This window comes from Hyperoodon ampullatus, assembly GCF_949752795.1.
Source record: "Hyperoodon ampullatus genome assembly, chromosome: 3".
Classification (NCBI taxonomy): domain Eukaryota; kingdom Metazoa; phylum Chordata; class Mammalia; order Artiodactyla; family Ziphiidae; genus Hyperoodon; species Hyperoodon ampullatus.
The window spans coordinates 47,205,227-47,225,518 of record NC_136916.1 but is presented as its reverse complement, the minus strand read 5'-3'; the positions used below and the strand labels follow the sequence as shown (position 1 = coordinate 47,225,518).

The 20,292-nt window shown below is 33.1% G+C and overlaps 1 protein-coding gene across 1 annotated transcript in view; it reads left to right on the top strand.

Moving 5' to 3' along the window:
- The window catches only part of ZNF280D (zinc finger protein 280D), a gene marked incomplete at its 3' end in the record, with an annotated part of 96,455 nt that overhangs the window by 17,126 nt on the left and 59,037 nt on the right, over positions 1–20,292 (top strand). The window contains exons 5-10 of the mRNA XM_079699870.1: positions 2,689–2,859; positions 3,004–3,113; positions 10,767–10,990; positions 14,331–14,488; positions 15,293–15,393; positions 16,415–16,561. Coding sequence (XP_079555996.1) covers positions 2,689–2,859; positions 3,004–3,113; positions 10,767–10,990; positions 14,331–14,488; positions 15,293–15,393; positions 16,415–16,561 — 911 coding nt within the window. The remainder of the gene's footprint in view (positions 1–2,688; positions 2,860–3,003; positions 3,114–10,766; positions 10,991–14,330; positions 14,489–15,292; positions 15,394–16,414; positions 16,562–20,292) is intronic.

Sequence of the window (20,292 nt, the reverse complement as noted above, 5' to 3'; positions counted from 1 at the left end):
TAAATCAGTGTGGAAAATTTACCAAATGCTTCCTGATTTTTTTAATAGTAATATCAGTACCTAAAATGTTTTTCCATTTAGATAATATTTAGTTGATATTCATTTCTTTGGGTATCACCTACATATTTGTAAAAAACTAGTTAGTAAAATAGGTAAGAACCAAAAGAAACAAGGAGAAAAAATAATTGTCTTAAGTCTGGTTTTACAAAACACATCAACTTTATTTATAGAAAAAGTCTGAGTTCTTGAAACTTCTTGGGACTAAGGACAGTGACTCCTGCTCTCCTAAGTTTTTTTCTGCAGAGAGACTTTAGTCTGTAGATTTGAACTGCTATTCTTAAGATTTTTGTAGCCTTTAGCATGTCTTTACACTTCAGTTTTCTCATACTATTAAAATGGAGATTTTATTTTTCTTATTTAATGCATTCATTCTCCAGACCTTCAATCAGCCATTTGTAGATATAATTTTAATTCTTGCTCTATTTCAGTTAGGGCTTTCTGAAGCCCAAATAAGATAAATAAAATGTGAAATGCATTATAAGCTTTAAAGGACTCTACAACAAATATTTGTTATGAATGGTAACAGGTGCAATATGTTCAGTAGCATTAACTGATCAAGGTCAAGTGATCATGGCTGTTTGGAGAGAACTGGGTTTGAGTTTGATCTTGAATGAGAACAGGACTTTTACTGGCCGAGATAGAGGTGTTGACTGGGAAACAATACAAACCAAAGACAATAGAGATAAGTTAAAGGGTCAGAATTTAAAACTCTTAAATTCAGAGTAATTTTATTTCTTATGTTAAAAAATACTTATAATAAAAGTCCGATGTACTGTCTAGCCTATTATATGATCAGAATATTAATCCAAAATACCAGCACTCATTAGCTTTTCAGGTAACCTCAGCATCTCACAAGAATGCTACTGTGATTACACAAAATGTTTCCCAAGTTCCCATAGTATAGCCGTCAGTAATCACATGCTTTGAAGGTAGAAAAAAAAATCATTTTTATTTTATCTCAAAGGATGAAACAGAGGAGCCAACTACTGTAATACTCTTATTTTCCGGGCATACTTCTCCTTATTAAAAAGCTGACAGGTGAATCTATTACAATAATTTTTTCCCCTCTGAAGTAAGTTAAGATATAAAATTTTTTTTTTTTTTTTTTTTTTTTTTTGCGGTACGCGGCCTCTCACTGTTGTGGCCTCTTCCGTTGCGGAGCACAGGCTCCGGACGCGCAGGCTCAGCAGCCATGGCTCACAAGCACAGCCGCTCCGCGGCATGTGGGATCTTCCCAGACCGGGGCACGAACCCGTGTCCCCTGCATCAGCAGGCGGACTCCCAACCACCGCGCCACCAGGGAAGCCCTAAAATATTTTATTAGTAATGATAATAGCTGTTTTTTTATTATTGAATGCTTTCTATGTACTAGATGTTGTGTTGGTTGCTTTTAAAAGTAAGTTAAGATATGAAATTTTTTTAGTAATGATAATAGCTTTCATTTATTATTGAATGCCTTCTTTGTACCAAATATTGTGTTCGGTGTTTTAAATACAGTATCTTATTTGATCTTAAAAGCGCTGTATAAAATAAGGTATTATAACTCTTACTTTATAAAAGAACAAACGGAGGCTCAGAGAAGTTAATTAAATAAGCCAAGAATACATAGCTATCAGTGACAGAGCCTGGATTTGAACTTATCCTGTCTGGTTTAAAAGCCTGGAATATTTCTAGTGTATTTACTGCTTCTACTTTTAGTGTACAGTTGGGAGCATTAGAATATGATGTGCAGTTTTAAAATCCTTGTTACCCAGCCTGGTTATAGCCTAAATATCCCCATTTCCCTTGCTAATGCTCTGAATAAGGCTAAAATCCTTTAGCAAAAAGGTTATAGTTTTCAAACTAAGACTTCATTTAGGAATGAAATCCCTGTAAAAACAAAATTTTATGCAAAAGTCTAATCAATAAAATATAAAATCAGAGTTCCTCTGTCAAACACACCCAGTGTATTCCCTGAGAGGAGCCCATTAAGCTCTGGGGAAGATAATTTGAAAACCATAGTATAATACTAACTCCTTCTATTATGAACCCTTTCACATGAATGAATGAGGTTTTATCATTCAAGATTAGTAGTTTCCACTTTGTATGTAGGAATAAATGGATAATATAACCTAAAGCCATGAGTAGACCACTTCTTAGTTAGGTGGACAAAACTAACTTTTCATTAAGTCATTAAATAAAAAGATTCTAAAGTGTCTCTCTAAATTTTTGGATTTTTGTTCTTTTTAAACGAACTCACTCACTTAAGCATCTAAAGTTAATTCTTTTGTGGGAACCCTGGCATATTCTTTGTACTTTAACTTTTTTTTTTTTTGCTTGCTCTGCCTTCTTTCATAATAGCTGTTTATATATTTCTTTATTTGACATTATATTTAGTATTGTCTTACATAGAATGGTATTTTATGAATAATTTGAATATATATAGTATGTAATAGATATTTATACAGTTTCTTTATATCCCCTAACTTTTGATCACATCAATTTTTGTCATTATTTACTGTTATTTGTATGATGTGATAATTCAATTATATTACATTTAATTTCACTCCAAAGTATTTTTACTTAGTTGTAAGCAATGTTCTAAATAAAGTCTTTAAAAATATTTTCTCACTATTTAAATCATTATAGGTATGAATGAAAGTTCATTTTTATCAAAACGTCCTTCTACTTCTGAAGTAAACAGTGTTAATCCAAAAAAGTCTAAACCCAGTGAAGGTGTTTCTGGAACAAATTCCTCAGCTGTATTTTCTTCAGTTAAATCTCTTTCAGTGACATCTCCCCAGGCTATGCCATCAAAAGGTAAATATGAAATGTAGCATATAAAAAAGAAATTATAGTATTTATATATGAATTATAGAAATTGTAGTACAGACTATCAATAATGGTTATTGAAGGTTAAAAAGTGATGAATTTTGAATCATATATATTTTGAATTTATTTTAGGTACAAATATCTCATCAAATCAATCTAAAAATGGAACACCTTTTCCAAGAGCTTGTCCAAAATGCAATATTCATTTCAATCTTTTGGATCCTTTGAAAAATCACATGAAGGTAAAACTTTTTCAAAATTTAATTTTAAAAAGGTTTGCAAATCCCTAAAAATATTGATTGATTTGCAGTAAATAATGATTTGTTCAGATATTTAGATAAATATTCTCATATTGGTATTTACATATGTTAGGTAAAAGTTTATATTCATAATGATTGTATTCATATAAGATTTAAAAATTTCTTCTGAATCATCAAATTTAAAAAATAAAGTTCATATACATTATAATGTCTGCTTATTGTATTCTAACTTTAAATGAAAATAATGCATTGTTCAGAATATCTTATTTAGTAGCTTATGCATACTTGAAACTTCTTAAAAATAGGCATTTTATTATGTGTTTAATATTTCATATAAGTTAACAGTTCTTTAGTTATCTTTTTTGTTCATACTAACGTGTGTGTCATGTTACGCAATGAAAATCTTAGTTTTACTTTAATTTCAGCACTCAGACATAAACTCCAAATGATGGAGGATTTTATATGAAATAATTGTTTTAACTTAGTCCAGAATATAGTTTGTGTAATTGTTATAAATTAATTTGAGCTTTTTATTGGTATAAGAAGCTCCTGAAATTAGATTTTAAGAAATTTTCAAAGTACAAATGAAATAGGAGGTTTAGGTAACACTTCACTTAAAATATTTTGGTAGATATTACAGTACCCTGCTGTGTCTATGGAAAGATAGCCTGTATTCCTCTTCTGTGCCCGGTATAAATGCAAGGAAGGGGGAAAGAGACAAGAAAAAAGGCAGTGTAGATCATATGGAGAAAAGAAGGAAGGAGAAGGATGCAGTGGTAAAGAAATATCTACGGAAAAGTTTCAGGGATTGCTCACTGTTTCAGGGATTGACAAATCTTTTTTGAAATTCAGTATTTTACAAAAAAAGTAGAAAAAAATAAAGGAACTTTTTAATTTCAAATATAGTCTATTTAAATACAAAACTCTATTTGATCTGTGACTACTTCTAGCTCGCAGTATGTATTCCCTGATAATTGCACTTTGTGGTTTGTTCTTATATGAGAATTAACCTGTACAAGTGCTTTCAGTTTTCCTATTTATGTAATATTTTGATGAGATAACCTGATGTTTTTTCATGTTTTCATTTTGGACATAGGGAAAAAAGAAAGGGCTAAATTCTTTAGTTATCTTTAGTTATTTGAATAGGTAATAGTCATATGATTCAAAATTGAAAAGTTTACAAAGGCATACAAGTAAAAACTCTTATCCCTGTCTCTATTTACCTGGTTCCCAGTATGACTCTCAAAGAAAATAATTTTTATTAGTTTGTTTTCTATCCTCCCTTGTCTTCTTTCTGCATAAATGGGTGAACACAAGTGCTCTTACTTCTTTTCTGTTTTGTGTACAAGCTGTAGCTCATTATATATACTGTACCTGGTGAGACTGGCAATCATTTTCCAAAATGTAGCTTTACTTCCAAAACATGTTATAGCATTGTTTGTGATTACTCATATTAGAAACAATCACAACTTCATATAATATTCATATAATAAAACACTATGCAGCATTTTTAAAAAGGATGGAATCTCTAGAATGATGATATGGGAAGATAGCTCTAAGACATATTATTGAACTAAGCTGAATGTATTATGAATAATTTATTATATTCCTTTATATCATAAAGAAATCTTAGAGAATAGTCACCAGATCTCGGACAGGGAAGTATAAAATTATGGAGACTTTATGTTCTAGATTATGCATTTTATATATAAATTATAATTTACAATAATAATTTCTATTTAAAAAAATAAGATTTTTAGATTATTTGTAAATGATTATTTTGCTTTTATTATAGATAAGTAGATGACTGTACCACAGAAATAATGTTTTCTTTCAGGGAAGAATACCTAAAACATAATTCAAATGTGCTACAATAATAACAACAATATACTTACCTGAGACCATGTGAGACTACTAAGCTTTAAATACGTTATTTCATTTAATCCTTAGAAAATTCTTTGAGATAGACATTTTTCTCATTGTTTTATAGCCAGTTAATTGGCATAACTGGTATTCAAACTTTTAATGGTAAAAAGCTCAAGTTCTCCCAAACACTTATTATTATTCCCCTTTTGACAAGTGTATGGGCTATTTAACTTGGAGATAGGTACGTTATTTCTTTTTAGGGAATTTGATATTTATCAACCAGATCTAGCTTATTAATTACATTATTTAGATTTCTATAACTTAACTTATTTTTTTGTTTACTTGCTCTGTCATGAATTGAGAAATACCACATCTCAATCCACATCTTTCACCACCAATATATTTTTTTGGTATATTGCAATTCTGTTTTAAGATTGTTGCTATTGTTTGTGATACAGATGAATCTCTTTTATAACTGTATTGTGAATGCATCCTTTAGCATTTTTATAAAATGTCCTTTTTTGTCTTAAAGTTTAATGCCTTTTAGGCTCACCCCTTGTTTTCTTCTGGTTTCTATTTGCCTAGTGTATTCTTTGTTTATCCTTTTATTTTCAACCCTTCTGAGTGGCTTTGTTTTAAGTATGCCTCTTGCTTTAAGCAGAAAGTTGTGATCCTATCATGAAAATCTTTTTTGTTTCAGTAGTTGAGTTAAATTTACTTATTTTCATAGATGTGATAGGTTTATTTGATCTTGGTTCTGTCACAATTTTTTGCTCTTTTCTTCCTCTCTCTCTCTCTCTCTCTCTTTCTTTCTTTCTTTCACTATGTTGTTGCTTTACATGTAGGTAATTTGGGTTTTTATGGAAGTTGTATTTTTGTTTTCCTTTTTATCCTTCTAATTTTAATGTTAATATAATTCCAATAGTCTTCTATTCCTTTGGCTATTCTCTACTATTAAAATTGATTAAAGTAGCATTAAATTTTCTATTCTTAACCCCATCCTTACCTTCTCCTCTCCTACTGATTTTAGTCAATATTATCTTTCTGATTGTACTATTTCTTTGTAATATTGAAAATGCTCATACCTGCACTTGTTTATTTGGTAGCTCTAAATTATATTCCTTGATGTACTGCTACCATATGTGAAACAATCTATGAACTCTCTTGACCTCATATTTATTGTCCTTTTACCTCCTTTCAGTTTATATTTGTTGGTTGTATCATTTTTCCATTGTCAGGGCATATGACATTTTCATTCAGTTTTCTTAACCTTATTTCCGTATTTGTTTTAATTCTTTTCCACAGTAAATATATTCAGTGCTCATCACCAGTCTTTTTGTTATGGTTCCTTTGGTTATCTCTTGTTTGACTAAAGTTCATCCCATAGTAATTTCCTCAGGAAGGGCCTGAGAACAGTATTCTTTGAGTTCCTTCATGTTTAAAACAGTTTGACTATAGTCCATTCATGAAAGACAGTTTGGCCAGATAATAAAGTTGGAGCCCACTTTGAGGATCTTGTTGGTGTTGCTTTTGTTTTACAATATCTAATGTTGTTGTTAAGAATTTGGGATAAGCTTGAATTATTTTGCCCTTTATAAATGATTTGCTCTTTTTGCCTGGCTGTCCAGAGGATTCTTTATTTTGAAAGACTGATAATTCTGCAGTGACTTCGTGTTGAGAATTTTGGATCAATCTTCTCTGACATATAGCATGTTCTTTCAGCTTGTAAATTTGTGTCTTCCTTTATTTTAGTGCAGTTTTCTTGATTTGTATCTTTAAATTCCATACAATTGTTTTGTTATTTGGGAGGCTGGGTGTTGTCCAGTACTCATTTGTTCATTTGTTCAATGTCCTTTGTCTGGCATATTTGTGATTTTCTTCCTAATCCTTTTAATTCTTGCTCTCTTCCCTCTTCTCCTCTCCTCTCCTCTCCCCTCCCCTCCCCTTCCATCCTTCTTTTAATTTACTAAGCTTTTCTCATTTATTTTATTTTCCAACATCTGTTCACCAGTGTACTTTTCTAATTTGTGTTTAGCTATCTGGTTTTATTTTTTTTCTCTACTTTTACTCTTGATTTTGCCAGTCTTTATGTCTTCTTTTTGTCTTGCCATCTCTTTTTGCTTTTTGGTCTTCCAAATAGACACAGTTGCTTCATTAAGTTTTTTTAAATTTATGGCAAAAATTTTGGCCCCTATTTTTATCTGCATCTGCTCTAAGGTGTTTTTGTGAGAATTTTACACTTCCTCAATTTATCTTAAATTATTTTTGTTTAGATGTAAGTTCCTATCATATTGAACAAGGTAGATTTCCTTGGGTTAGTTGTTTTGTACAAAGCTCCTTTTGGGAAGCATAGGTTGCCAGGATAATCTCACAGCCTATTAGCTGGTTTATACAACTTCTTCCTGTAAGTGTAACTTGTGTGTCTGATTTTATATGTAGCATTCCTTTTCTGTTTCTCTGTACTGAATGAGGTTTGAGGAATTTCTGCCGTCCTTCTTGCTCTAGCTCCTACACTTGGTTTTGCAAACAAAGAACATAGATTTGCACTTCATGATGTGTATTTCACCTTAGAATATATGTTTTCCTGACACTTTCTAAGGTCTGTTAACATTGGGTTCTTTTGACTTCTCTGGTCTGCTTCCAGCTGCCTGTCTTCTGCCTGATCTGGCTGCTTTTGGTAGTGCTTTCATGTGTTGTGGAGTCTGTGGATTCTATCTGACTTTGAGTTTTAATGAAAATTAAATTTTTGGAATTTGGTTGTTGTGGTTTTTTGGATGTATCTCACAAGGAGAAGGGAAAAATGTTGACTTATGTAGGATGACCATATGGGAAGTTTTTTTTTACTATTTAAAAATGGTACCCCTTCTTTGCTCTGGAAATCCCATCTAAATTTTTAGGTACTAACAAAGCAACAGAACATGGTATATCTATTGGGAGGAATAAAGATTAGAATGGTGTTTAGATGTTATCTACTGTTTGTCAAATTATAGTATATGGCATTAAAGTGTTTAATATGTGCAGAATGACTAACCCAGGAAATAAGGGATGAACCTGGGGTTACAGTGAAGGGCTAGAACCAAAAGGGTACTAGGGCTGAATAAAAGGTGACCAGTTAGTGTTGGGCCGTAGCTCAGCCGTGCCATCCATCACTTGTTCTGTCTTATCATAAAACTTTAAATCTAAGCCTAGTTCTCATTTCTTAACTTCCTTTCTTGCCTTTTGGATATTTTCTGTAAGATACTGTCCTCTCAATTACTAAATCCCCCAACCTTCTTCAGTGCACCTCACCCATTCTTGTTTATCAGTGATTTATCATTCAGCTATTTTATAGGAATATGAAACATTGTTTAAACGATATTGTGAATGAGATTTGCATGTTTATTTTTAAAATCTGGTCCTATCTTGCTTTTCTGTAGAACAAAAAAGAAACTGGAAGAACAGCAAGCAATTTATCGTCTATAATGCATTTATGAGTATTTAGAGTAACAAACGTTTATAGATGTACTAAATTAGACATTTCTGGAGAATATAAACCTTGCAGCACACTCTTCTGTAGATTACATAGATTATTTTATAGATTTTAGAAGAGAATCAATTCTCAAATATGACTCAGAGTAACTCCTACAGTCTGAAAGCCAGATTTAACGTTTTGAGTATATAAGATTTCCCACATTTCTAATTAGTGAGACTATTCTGTATTACGTCATTTTGTACATTATAATTTTTTCCAATTGATGTTTGAGATCATCCCTATAGTAAAACTGCAGATAAGATGAGGAATTTTGTCTATCAAAATGATGTTACTGATACACATCATTTGTAGTAAGACATATATTAAATCATTTTTCTAATAGTGTTGGTGAGTTTACTCTGATTCATCCTTTTCTCCATTTGTCCTTAAAGTCAAAAACAACATTTTTTGACTTTAGCTTTCTAAAGTCCTTTGTAAGAGTGCAACTCTTTTTTTTTTAATAAATTTTATTTATTTATTTATTTATTTATGGCTGTGTTGGGTCTTCATTGCTGCGAGCAGGCTTTCTCTAGTTGCGGCAAGCAGGGGCTACTCTTTGTTGCAGTGCGTGGGCTTCTCATTGCAGTGGCTTCTTCTGTTGCAGAGCATGGGTTCTAGGTGCACGGGCTTCAGTAGTTGTGGCTCGCAGGCTCTAGAGTGCAGGCTCACTAGTTGTGGTGTATGGGCTTAGTTGCTCCGTGGCATGTGGGATCTTCCCAGACCAGGGCTCGAACCCATGTCCCCTGCATTGGCAGGCGGATTCTTAACCACTGTGCCACCAGGGAAGCCCCAGTGTGACTTTCTTAAGTTTGAGCTCTTAAATATTATGTGTCTTAAGAATCTAGAAACATAGGTAGCAAAACCTTTTTCATTTCTCTCTTTTTATTGTGGTTTCATTTCAATTGTGTTTATTCAGAGTGGTAGACTACAGAGGGTCATATTGTCTTAGAGAATTAATACCCTTATCCTAATTTAGCTTACGGGTGCAACCTTAACTCCTAAGCATAAATTATGTCACTTTTTTGTCAGTTCATTTTATTTAGTATTTTTTTCTCCTCTCTTTTGGATCTATTTCAGATTTTGTGTGTGTGTTTTTTTCCTCTGTAGGTTTCAGAATTGAGAAGTGAACAAAATAAGTGCAATCGAAGGAAATATTATAGGTCTGTCTTGCATCAAAAGTCCAGCTTCTCATGTGACACAGAAAGTTTCACCAATAATGTCACATTTCAATATGGCAGGAGAGGAAGTGGATTTTATTATTCTTAGAAATGGAATAGAGTTGTGTTTAGATTTTCAGACTTTCTTATGTTGCTACTAATTTATGAGATAATGTGTTTAGGAAGAGTTTAAGTCAGTTGGTTTATATTGTAAAAGAATTACGTAGGTGCCTTGTTAAAAAATATAGATTTCTGGGCCCTACCTCTAGACTTTGTGGCTTATTGGTCTGAAGTAGGCCCAGGAATTAGCATTTTGACAAGCACTTCTGGTTTTTCTAATGCAGGTCTTCCTTGGATAGCCCTCTGAGTAAAACTGCCTTAGAGAAATTCTAAAACTGAAAATTATGTACAATAAATTAATTAATTATCTTTTTGGGAAAAAAAAAGCTCATGTATGAAAGTATTTCACATTGGAACCAGTTTATATGACATCTTGATTTTCCAAATGAGGAACTAAATTTCCCCGTCAAATATATAAGCATTCTAGATTTCAAGATGTAACTGTTGAAGCTTTCAAGACATAACCGATGGTTCTTTATTTTTTCCCTGTGCATTTTTTTAGCACCTTGAGTCTAAGGAATGGCAGGTTAGCTGTGCTCAATGTCCAGTTCCAACCAATATTAGGAAATTTAGTATATATATAGTTAAACACATACATTATGGCATGTAAAACTCATTTCCTTTCTATACTCTGTCATGGCATGGATATGAACAGTGTTTAGTTTTAATTTAAGTGTTGTTAAATATTTACATCTGAAAAGACAGATTATAAGGAAAAGACTATTAGATCAATAGTCAAGTCCTGGTTTTAAGGTTTTTCTTTTCTTTCTTTAAAAAAATTTTTTTTACTAAGATAATAGATGTTTATTGTTTGAGATTTTGAGAGTATGTATATGCACCACAAGCTTGTGGTGAATATTTTTCCAGATATATCACCAAGCATAGTTTTACATGGTCTGACCTTAGTTGTAAACAAAGAACCTTATTTTGGTTTCTAATTGTTTTAAGAGATAAATAAGACTTCTGTTTTTTCTCTTTCAGTACTGTTGTCCAGACATGATAAATAACTTTTTGGGACTGGCTAAAACAGAATTTTCAAGTACAGCAAATCAAAGTAAGACTGTTGATTCAGAAAAAGGAAAACTGATCATGTTAGTTAATGACTTCTATTATGGAAAACATGAAGGAGATGTCCAGGAAGAACAGAAGACTTACACAACCTTTAAATGCTTCAGTTGCTTGAAAATTCTTAAAAATAATATTAGGTATGTTAGCACTTATTTTTATTTCTATTTGAATATTGGAATGCTACAGATATAAATGTTGTATCTTTATCTTGCATTTTTAAATATTATTCCAGATAAGAGATTTTAACACTTTGCACTAAGAACAAAGACATATTCTCTTGTTAAAAGGCTTTTGGGGCTTCCCTGGTGGCGCAGTGGTTGGGAGTCTGCCTGCCGATGCAGGGGACACGGGTTCGCGCCCCGGTCTGGGAGGATCCCACATGCCGCGGAGCGGCTGGGCCCGTGAGCCTGCGCGTCCGGAGCCTGCGCTCTGCAGCGGGAGGGGCCACAGCGGTGAGAGGCCCGCGTACCGCAAAAAAGAAAAAAGAAAAAAATAAATAAATAAAAGGCTTTTGTCCTTTCTTATATTTTAGAGTTGACTCTTGGATCCAGTTAGTTGTATTTCTTTAAAATAACTTAAGAAAGGACAAACTTTATTTCAAATAAAACAAAATTAACTTCTTTTACCTATATTATCAGTGATCTAGGAATTTTCATGAGATGATTTTCATATTTAGCTGCTTTTGAATTTTATTTTTTTTCACACCACAAGAGGAACCACTTATTTATGTTTTGTCCAGTTTGACCTCTTATATACTAATCTTGTTTAATGCTCGAATCCCACAAAAGAGTTAGTTACAAGATAAAATGAGAAGACATACTGATTGATATTTTTATTGGTTACATAGCTTGATATTTATATTTGGTAAGGTTTTTTACCATCATTTTATTATAAAAATTTTCAACATTCAACAAATTTAAAAATATTTTGTAATGGACACTCGTATACTTATCATCTTGATTCTATCATTAACATTTAACTATACTTGCTTCATCATATAGCTATTCATCCTTCCTTCAAACTATTTGGGTTTTTTTATGCATTTCAGAGTAAGTTGCAGATGTCAGTGTACTTCCGTCAGTTGAGGCATGTGTGTGTGTACATATATATGCATACCTTTTTATGTTTACCCTTGGTGACTATTATTTGTAATTAGCATTCTTAGGCACCTATAGTTTACTTGTAGACCCAGCATTTATTTTATTTTCCTGTGAGTTCTTGGGTCCAAGAAGAAGCATATAGAAAACCCCTGAAATACACTGTGATAAACTCCTATAATAATTATTTTTTTATGGTAGTGCTTTATAGTTTTAAAAATTCTTTTACATATATTATTTCATACAAGTTTTCACATTTATCCCCTTTTATTAAGTTTTTTTTTTTTTTTTGCGGTATGAGGGCCTCTCACTGCTGTGGCCTCTGCCATTGCGGAGCACAGGCTCTGGACGTGCAGGCTCAGTGGCCATGGCTCACGGGCCTAGCCGCTCTGCGGCATGTGGGATCTTCCCAGACCGGGGCACAAACCCGCGTCCCCTGCATCCGCAGGCGGACTCTCAACCACTGTGCCACCAGGGAAGCCCCTTTGATTAAGTTTTAACAGCCATCAATAGCTAATGGTCCCAGTAGTTTAACAGAAGAAATATTGTACTTCGTGATATAACACTGAAACAATATTACAATAGAACTCTTTCCCCTATTTTCATATTTTTACCATTTTAGTAGTAAAATACACCAGAAAAATCATGTTAATATAGTAAAATGCATAGAAATATGGCTCCCCTGCTTAGTTCTTTGTTATTCTTAAATGTTATATATATATGATATTAGAATTTATTTCAGCAGTTTTTTTAATTTTCCTTTGAGATTAACACATTAATATTAAACATATGAAAGTAAAATTTTTCTTTTTTTTGTTATTGTTTCAGAATACTAGTTACATATTTCTAGAGTGTCCTAATATCTAGAAATTTTAAGCAGGCAGCATCTGGTAACATCCAGGAATTGAGCGTTTTTTGATATATTGATTGTTTAGTAAATGTAACCTTAATAGAAAACAATTTATAACCAAAGAAATTGAATATGTTAAGTAATATTTTACCTTGATATTAAAAACTGGGAGGGTAAATTGATACTTGTAGAGAATGGTAAGAAGCTGATAGCTGTAGATTTCTGTTCTCTGCCCTGTCAATGTGTGGTGGTTTTTTTTCCCTACATTGAGTGTCACCCAAAACAGGTTTATTTTATTCTGTGAATATCCTTGCAAGATGTTTGCTTTTTTTGTTTCCCTCATTTCCATCTGTTGGTTTAAGTAGTATGAGCTCCTGATGAGGGCTCATATAATAATTGAGAGAAAACTTGCTAGTTAAGAAATTATTTTATTTAGATACATTTTACTTGCTGAAAGTCATAAGCTGAGCGTTTAATGGCTCATGACATTTTCTCTATACGTAAATATTTAGCCAAGACTAGGATTTCCTATAGGTGTTTGTAGAGCTGGTGTAAAAACCAAAGGAAGTCTAAAAGATATTTCAAAGTGTACCATAACCTGTACTAACGAGTAGTGTTGTGAAAGGTGTGAAAAAAAAATAAATGTTATAACCTTTATGATGATTGCTATCCAGATTGATGATATTATCACTTAATTTCAACATTATTTCTTGTAGTGACTCAAAATGAGTAATTGTTAATAGTTGACCCCGTCTAAAAATTGTTATTTTGATTGAATAACTTTATTTTCAAATTCAGCAAAAAGCTTCAGTAAGCTCTTTTAAATAGGCACTCCCATTTATATTGCACTGTCTGTTGTTGAAGGTCATAATTCCTGCTCATAAGAAGCCTTTTTAGGGAAGCTGAAATAGCAGAATGTAAAACTGAAAAATGGACGTTGCCTACAAAGGGCACAGTCTGCAAGTTAAAATGAACAGTCTTTGCTAACAGTAAACCAGTATCATTAAATAAGACAAAAGGTTCTTGTAATTGTAGGCATTAAAATTGCTATTACATGCATTTAGAAACCAAGATACAAGTAAAAATACCAGTAATTTGTCTTTTAAGCAGCTAGAATTTAATGTATATCTTCATAGCTTAAAAGATTTCTCTCATGACTCTGTAGCTGCTTTTGGTGGTAGAGTTTCCTTCCTTTCAGTATTTTATTTAAAAATGTAAGTAGTATTTCTTGCATGGAGGAGAAACCTGCTGTTTTATCTTTTAAAAAATTTTAATAATCTGAAATGATCAAGAGAGCATATTAGTGATATTGCAAATTAATAATAACTATTTATTTTAAAACAAGGATGAAAAGATGTTTACTTAGTTACTTAATAAATAAAGTGCACACTTTTCTAGAGGACTTTAAGACTTTTGAGATTTTATTTTCAGTAATCATATCTCTAATTTTAAGATTTAGATTCAAGTACTTATTTGTGAGATTTTTGTTTTTAAATCTGAATTTTTGCACCTGTTGACAATCATTTATAGGTTTATGAACCACATGAAACATCATTTGGAACTTGAGAAGCAGAGCAGTGAAAGCTGGGAAAACCACACCACCTGCCAGCACTGCTACCGTCAGTTTCCCACACCATTTCAACTGCAGTGTCACATTGAAAGTACACACACACCCCATGAATTTTCTAGTAAGTTACAATTTCATTTAAGTATTGAGTATTGTTGATTTTAACAATGTAAACTCTGAGAAAAGTTTGTTACTGAACTCTGAACAAGTGTGTTAGAAAAATAAGAATAAGAAGATGACTTTGAAATTTGAGAGTAAAGTTGAAAAAGTTAATTTTTAACTTATATAAACTTTTAAATAAAATTAGTTACTGAAATTAAAGTCCCTCTGTAAATAATTCACTATGGTAAATAACCTGTGCATTACATGTGGGGGACTAAATTAGAAGCCTCAGATAATAGTTTTCAAATATGAAATCAGTGCCCTTCTTTTAAACTTGAATAAGAAAAGTAAATACAACGGTAGTTAAAATCACAGATTTTGGAGCAAGACAGCTTGGGTTCACATCCAAGCTCTGCCTCTTAATATGTGATCTTAATGTGATCTCAGACAGGTCACTTAATATTTGAATAATGGGGATAATAAAAATACCTGCTTCATAATGTTTTGATGGGAACTGAGTGAGTTAATGTAAGTAAAGTCCTTAGAACTGTGCATGGCACACAGTTAACAACTATGGAACTGTTCACCACTACCACCACCACCAATACTAGTACTATTATTGTTGTTGTTGATATAGATGTACAAAATGAATTACATATGTATATATCTGATTTTGTTTATTTGCCTCGATAGGATACTTTTTTAAAAAATTGAGGTGTAATTGACATATAACATTGTATTAGTTTCAGGTGTACAACATAATGATTGAATACTTATGTGTGTATATATATCTTAAAATATATCTTTTTTCCCCCACTTTTAGCCATTTGCAAAATATGTGAATTATCATTTGAAACAGAGCATATTCTTTTACAACATATGAAGGACAATCATAAACCTGGTGAAATGCCATATATTTGCCAGGTATACACATATTTTATTGTATACATCATGTTTGTTTGGTTTGTTTGTTATCTCTTGTTTTGGTTACAAGATTTAAACCTATTAGGACAGGCGTCAGCAAATTTTTTATATAAAGGGCAAGATAGTAAGTATTCAGGCTTTGAGGATCATCAGTCTCCGTTGCAACTAATCAGCTCTGCCATTGTAGCACACAGGCAGCCATAGACAATAAGTGAATGAATGGGCATGACTGTGTTTCAATATAACTTTATTTATGGACACTGAAATTTGAATTTCATATAATTTTCATGTCATGAAATATATTTTATTTTTCTAACCATTTCGATAAAATTGGTTGCTAAAATTAAAGTATCTTCTGTAAATAATTTATTAGTAGGAAGTCCCTTGGCATAAATCATACATTGTTATGTAGGGTCAGCAGACAGTTGGAATAGGCCCATAGGCCATTGTTTGCTCACTCCTGTACTAGACAAAGAAAAGCCCTGTGGCAGAAAGACAAACATGAACTTATCTTACCCTGTAGGGAAGATGTAGTCATACAAGGGAAATATAAAATGCTTTTACTTCAGAGAACCCTACCAAATGCTTTGGGACTCGTATTTTTCCAGATTTGGAGGAATGAGAAAGTAAGATAAAAATAAATTGTCACTTCCATAGCCTGGAGGCCATTTATAATCTAAAGGAAGATGCTATTTTATATAGCAGAAGAACTTTATAGTACCAGAGGTGTCAGAGTTTGAAAACTCAAGTCAAGATTGGGGGTGACAGATAAAAATATCTGATAAAAATAAGGGAATCTAGTTATATTTTGGGAAGTATCCTTAAGCTTTGAAAGGTAATGACTCTTCTGTCTCAAAGATTATCTTTCGATGTTTGCATTAATGGAATTCTTGGTTGTGTAGGCATCAGGGCTGAATTAATAGTACAAAATATTCTTCTGAACAAGTGACCTATCATTCTTACTTTGAAATTGAATATCATTATAAGTTTTCAAGTTAAACTAAATCTCTTTTTTTTGTAGGTTTGCAATTATAGATCATCATCATTTTCTGATGTAGAAACTCATTTTAGAACATCCCATGAAAACACTAAGAACTTGCTATGTCCGTTTTGCCTCAAAGTTATTAAAATTGCAACACCCTATATGCATCATTACATGAAGCATCAGGTGAGATTTGCCAGTTTTTATTCCTTTAATGTTGTTTTAGAGAAAAGATAGATTATGACTTAGAACATTGGTTAGATTTGTTCTGCAAGGGAAGCAGCATTGTTCCAAATGACATGATTAATTTGCAATTTATGCTGAATTACCTGTGAAACTTCCACTTCTTTTCCTTGCTTCCTTTCTGGTGATGATGTGGTTCCTACATGAAAATTCTGAAAGATAGCTAGAAATAGGAAACCTTGGATTGAAGGAAAAAAGAGAAGATGAGTGGAAGAATATCCAAAAGATCGGATATTTCGAGGCTAAGAATTACCTTCTGGGAAAGGTAATTATCAGGAGCAGGGGAAAAGATGAGTTTGAACTGATGAAGAAGATTGATGACTCATAATCGTGTTTTCCTCTTTCTCTTCAAACTTTGTTTGCACTTTTAGCTCCCATATTATAAGACATGTTGGCATCATTGACCAGGAGTGGTCTTTTATAGTTGCCAGGGATAGAGGAAACAGTAGTGACACTTACTGCTTGATATATGAACTCTGGCAAAGAACTGTATTTAGTCCTGCTACATAATTTTTGGGACCCAGTATTAGTGCTTATACCCATCTCTTGAACTCTGATGTTATACTTACTGGTTCTTTTCCTGAAGGAGTTAAGTCATCCTTTGTTTGGGCTGAAAAGTTTAAGGCAACACTGACCCTGTTCTTAAGTGCTTGAAAGAACAGTAACAGCACCTTTGCCAAAACCAGAAGTCAGTGGATTTATTCAATATGATCATGTAATCAAGTTTTGCCACCTCACTAATTAGCTCACTACATTTTCTTGTTATTGATTAAACTGGCATGTCAGTTTATTCAGCATTGGTGCTCACTTTGCTTTCCATTCTAGTCATTAGATAATCATGAAATCGGCTTGTGGTTCTTCATTGGGAAAGATCATAAAAGTAGAATTTCAAAATAAATTTGGGATCACCTATGTTGTGACTGGGTTGCTACCTATCCTTGAGGAGTTCTGGCAAGATCCTTCGATTCTGGGTTTCCCTGGCACTGTTCCATCAGTTGTTAATACATGTCCCCTCAGCCCCACCAATTGCTACTGGTAAATGAATTTGTTAAAGGCCTAGATTTACAAAATTAAATCATTGTTTCTTTTTTAAAACAGGATTCCTCAGAAATTTTAATATGCTAATGAACATTGTAAATCTCTAAGTAAGGATATTATATGTATTCCCCAGACTTATTTGGCTATTGAACCCTTTATTTGCTCAGTATCTATTAACATTTCTTGAGGAACAGAGTTTGAGAAACACTATTCTTGGTACTCTGTATTTCTTCTTTGGTTTTTAATTTTCAAAGGGAGAATAAAGTATAAAACAGTAGTTTTATTTCATTATTGGGCTTTTAACATCATTTTCCCCATATGCTATATTAAGCTCCAGAGTGAGATATAGATGTAGGAAGAATGATAATTATGACAGAGATGTGTGGGCCAACTGTATGGGCTATGTGATTTTTTTTTTAACGTTTTTATTGGAGTATAATTGCTTTACAATGGTGTGTCAGTTTCTGCTTTATAACAAAGTGAATCAGTTATACATATACATATCTCCCCATATCTCTTCCCTCTTGCATCTCCCTCCCTCCCACCCTCCCTATCCCACCCTTCTAGCTGGTCACAAAGCACCAAGCTGATCTCCCTGTGCTATGCGACTGCTTCCCACTAGCTATCTATTTTACATTTGGTAGTGTATATATGGACATATATACACTACCACTCTCTCACTTTGTCCCAGCTTCCCCTTCCCCTTCCCTGTGTCCTCAAGTCCATTCTATAGTAGGTCTGTGTTGTTATTCCCGTCTTGCCCCTAGGTTCTTCATGACCATTTTTTTTTTTTTTAGATTCCATATATATGTGTTACCATACGGTATTTGTTTTTCTCTTTCTGACTTACTTCACTCTGTATGACAGACTCTAGGTCCATCCACCTCCCTACAAATAACTCAATTTTGTTTCTTTTTATCGCTGAGTAACATTCCATTGTATATATGTGCCACATCTTCTTTATCCATTCATCTGTCGATGGACACTTAGGTTGATTCCATGTCCTGGCTGTTGTAAATAGAGCTGCAGTGAACATTGTGGTACACGACTCTTGTTGAATTATGGTTTTCTCAGGGTATATGCCCAGTAGTGGGATTGCTGGGTCGTATGGTAGTTCTATGTTTAGTTTTTAAAGGAACCTCCATACTGTTCTCCATAGTGGCTGTATCAATTTAAATTCCCACCAACAGTGCAAGAGGGTTCCCTTTTCTCCACACCCTCTCCAGCATTTATTGTTTCTAGATTTTTTGATGATGGCCATTCTGACTGGTGTGAGATGATATCACATTGTAGTTTTGATTTGCATTTCTCTAATCATTAATGATGTTGAGCATCCTTTCATGTGTTTGTTGGCAATCTGTATATCATCTTTGGAGAAATGTCTATTTAGGTCTTCTGCCCATTTTTGGATTGGGTTGTTTCTTTTTTTGATATTGAGCTGCATGAGATGCTTGTAAATTTTGGAGATAATCCTTTGTCAGTTGCTTCTTTTGCAAATATTTTCTCCCATTCTGAGGGTTGTCTTTTCGTCTTCTTTATGGTTTCCTTTGCCTTTGGAAAAAGTTCCAAAGCTTTTAAGTTTCATTAGGTCCCACTTGTTTATTTTTGTTTTTATTTCCATTTCTCTAGGAGATGGGTCAAAAAGGATCTTGCTGTGATTTATGTCATGGAGTGTTCTGCCTATGTTATCCTCTAAGAGTTTGATAGTGTCTGGCCTTGCATTTAGGTCTTTAATCCATTTTCAGTTTAATTTTGTATATGGTGTTAGGGAGTGTTCTAATTTCATTCTTTTACATGTAGCTGTCCAGTTTTCCCAGCACCACTAATTGAAGAGGCTGTCTTTTCTCCATTGTATATTCTTGCCTCCTTTATCAAAGATAAGGTGACCACAGGTGCATGGGTTTATCTCTGGGCTTTCTATCCTGTTCCATTCATCTGTATTTCTGTTTTTGTGCCAGTACCGTACTGTCTTGATTACTGTAGCTTTGTAGTATAGTCTGAAGTCTGGGAGCCTGGTTCCTCCAGCTCTGTTTTTCTTTCTCAAGATTGCTTTGGCTATTCGGGGTCTTTTGTGTTTCCATACAAATTGTGAAATTTTTTGTTCTAGTTCTGTGAAAAATGCCAGTGGTAGTTTGATAGGGATTGCATTGAATCTGTAGATTGCTTTGGGTAGTAGAGTCATTTTCACAATATTGATTCTTCCAATCCAGGAGCATGGTATATCTCTCCATCTATTTGTATCATCTTTAATTTCTTTCATCATTGTCTTATAATTTTCTGCATACAGGTCTTTTGTCTCCTTAGGGAGGTTTATTCCTGGGTATTTTATTCTTTTTGTTGCAGTGGTAAATGGAAGTGTTTTCTTAATTTCACTTTCAGATTTTTCATCATTAGTGTATAGGAATGCAAGAGATTTCTGTGCATTAATTTTGTATCCTGCTACTGTACCAAATTCACTGATTTGCTCTAGTAGTTTTCTGGTGGCATCTTTAGGATTCTCTATATATAGTATCATGTCATCTGCAAACAGTGACAGCTTTACTTCTTCATTTCCGATTTGGATTCCTTTTATTTCTTTTTCTTCTTTGATTGCTGTTTCTAAGACTTCCAAAACTATATTGAATAAGAGTGGTGAG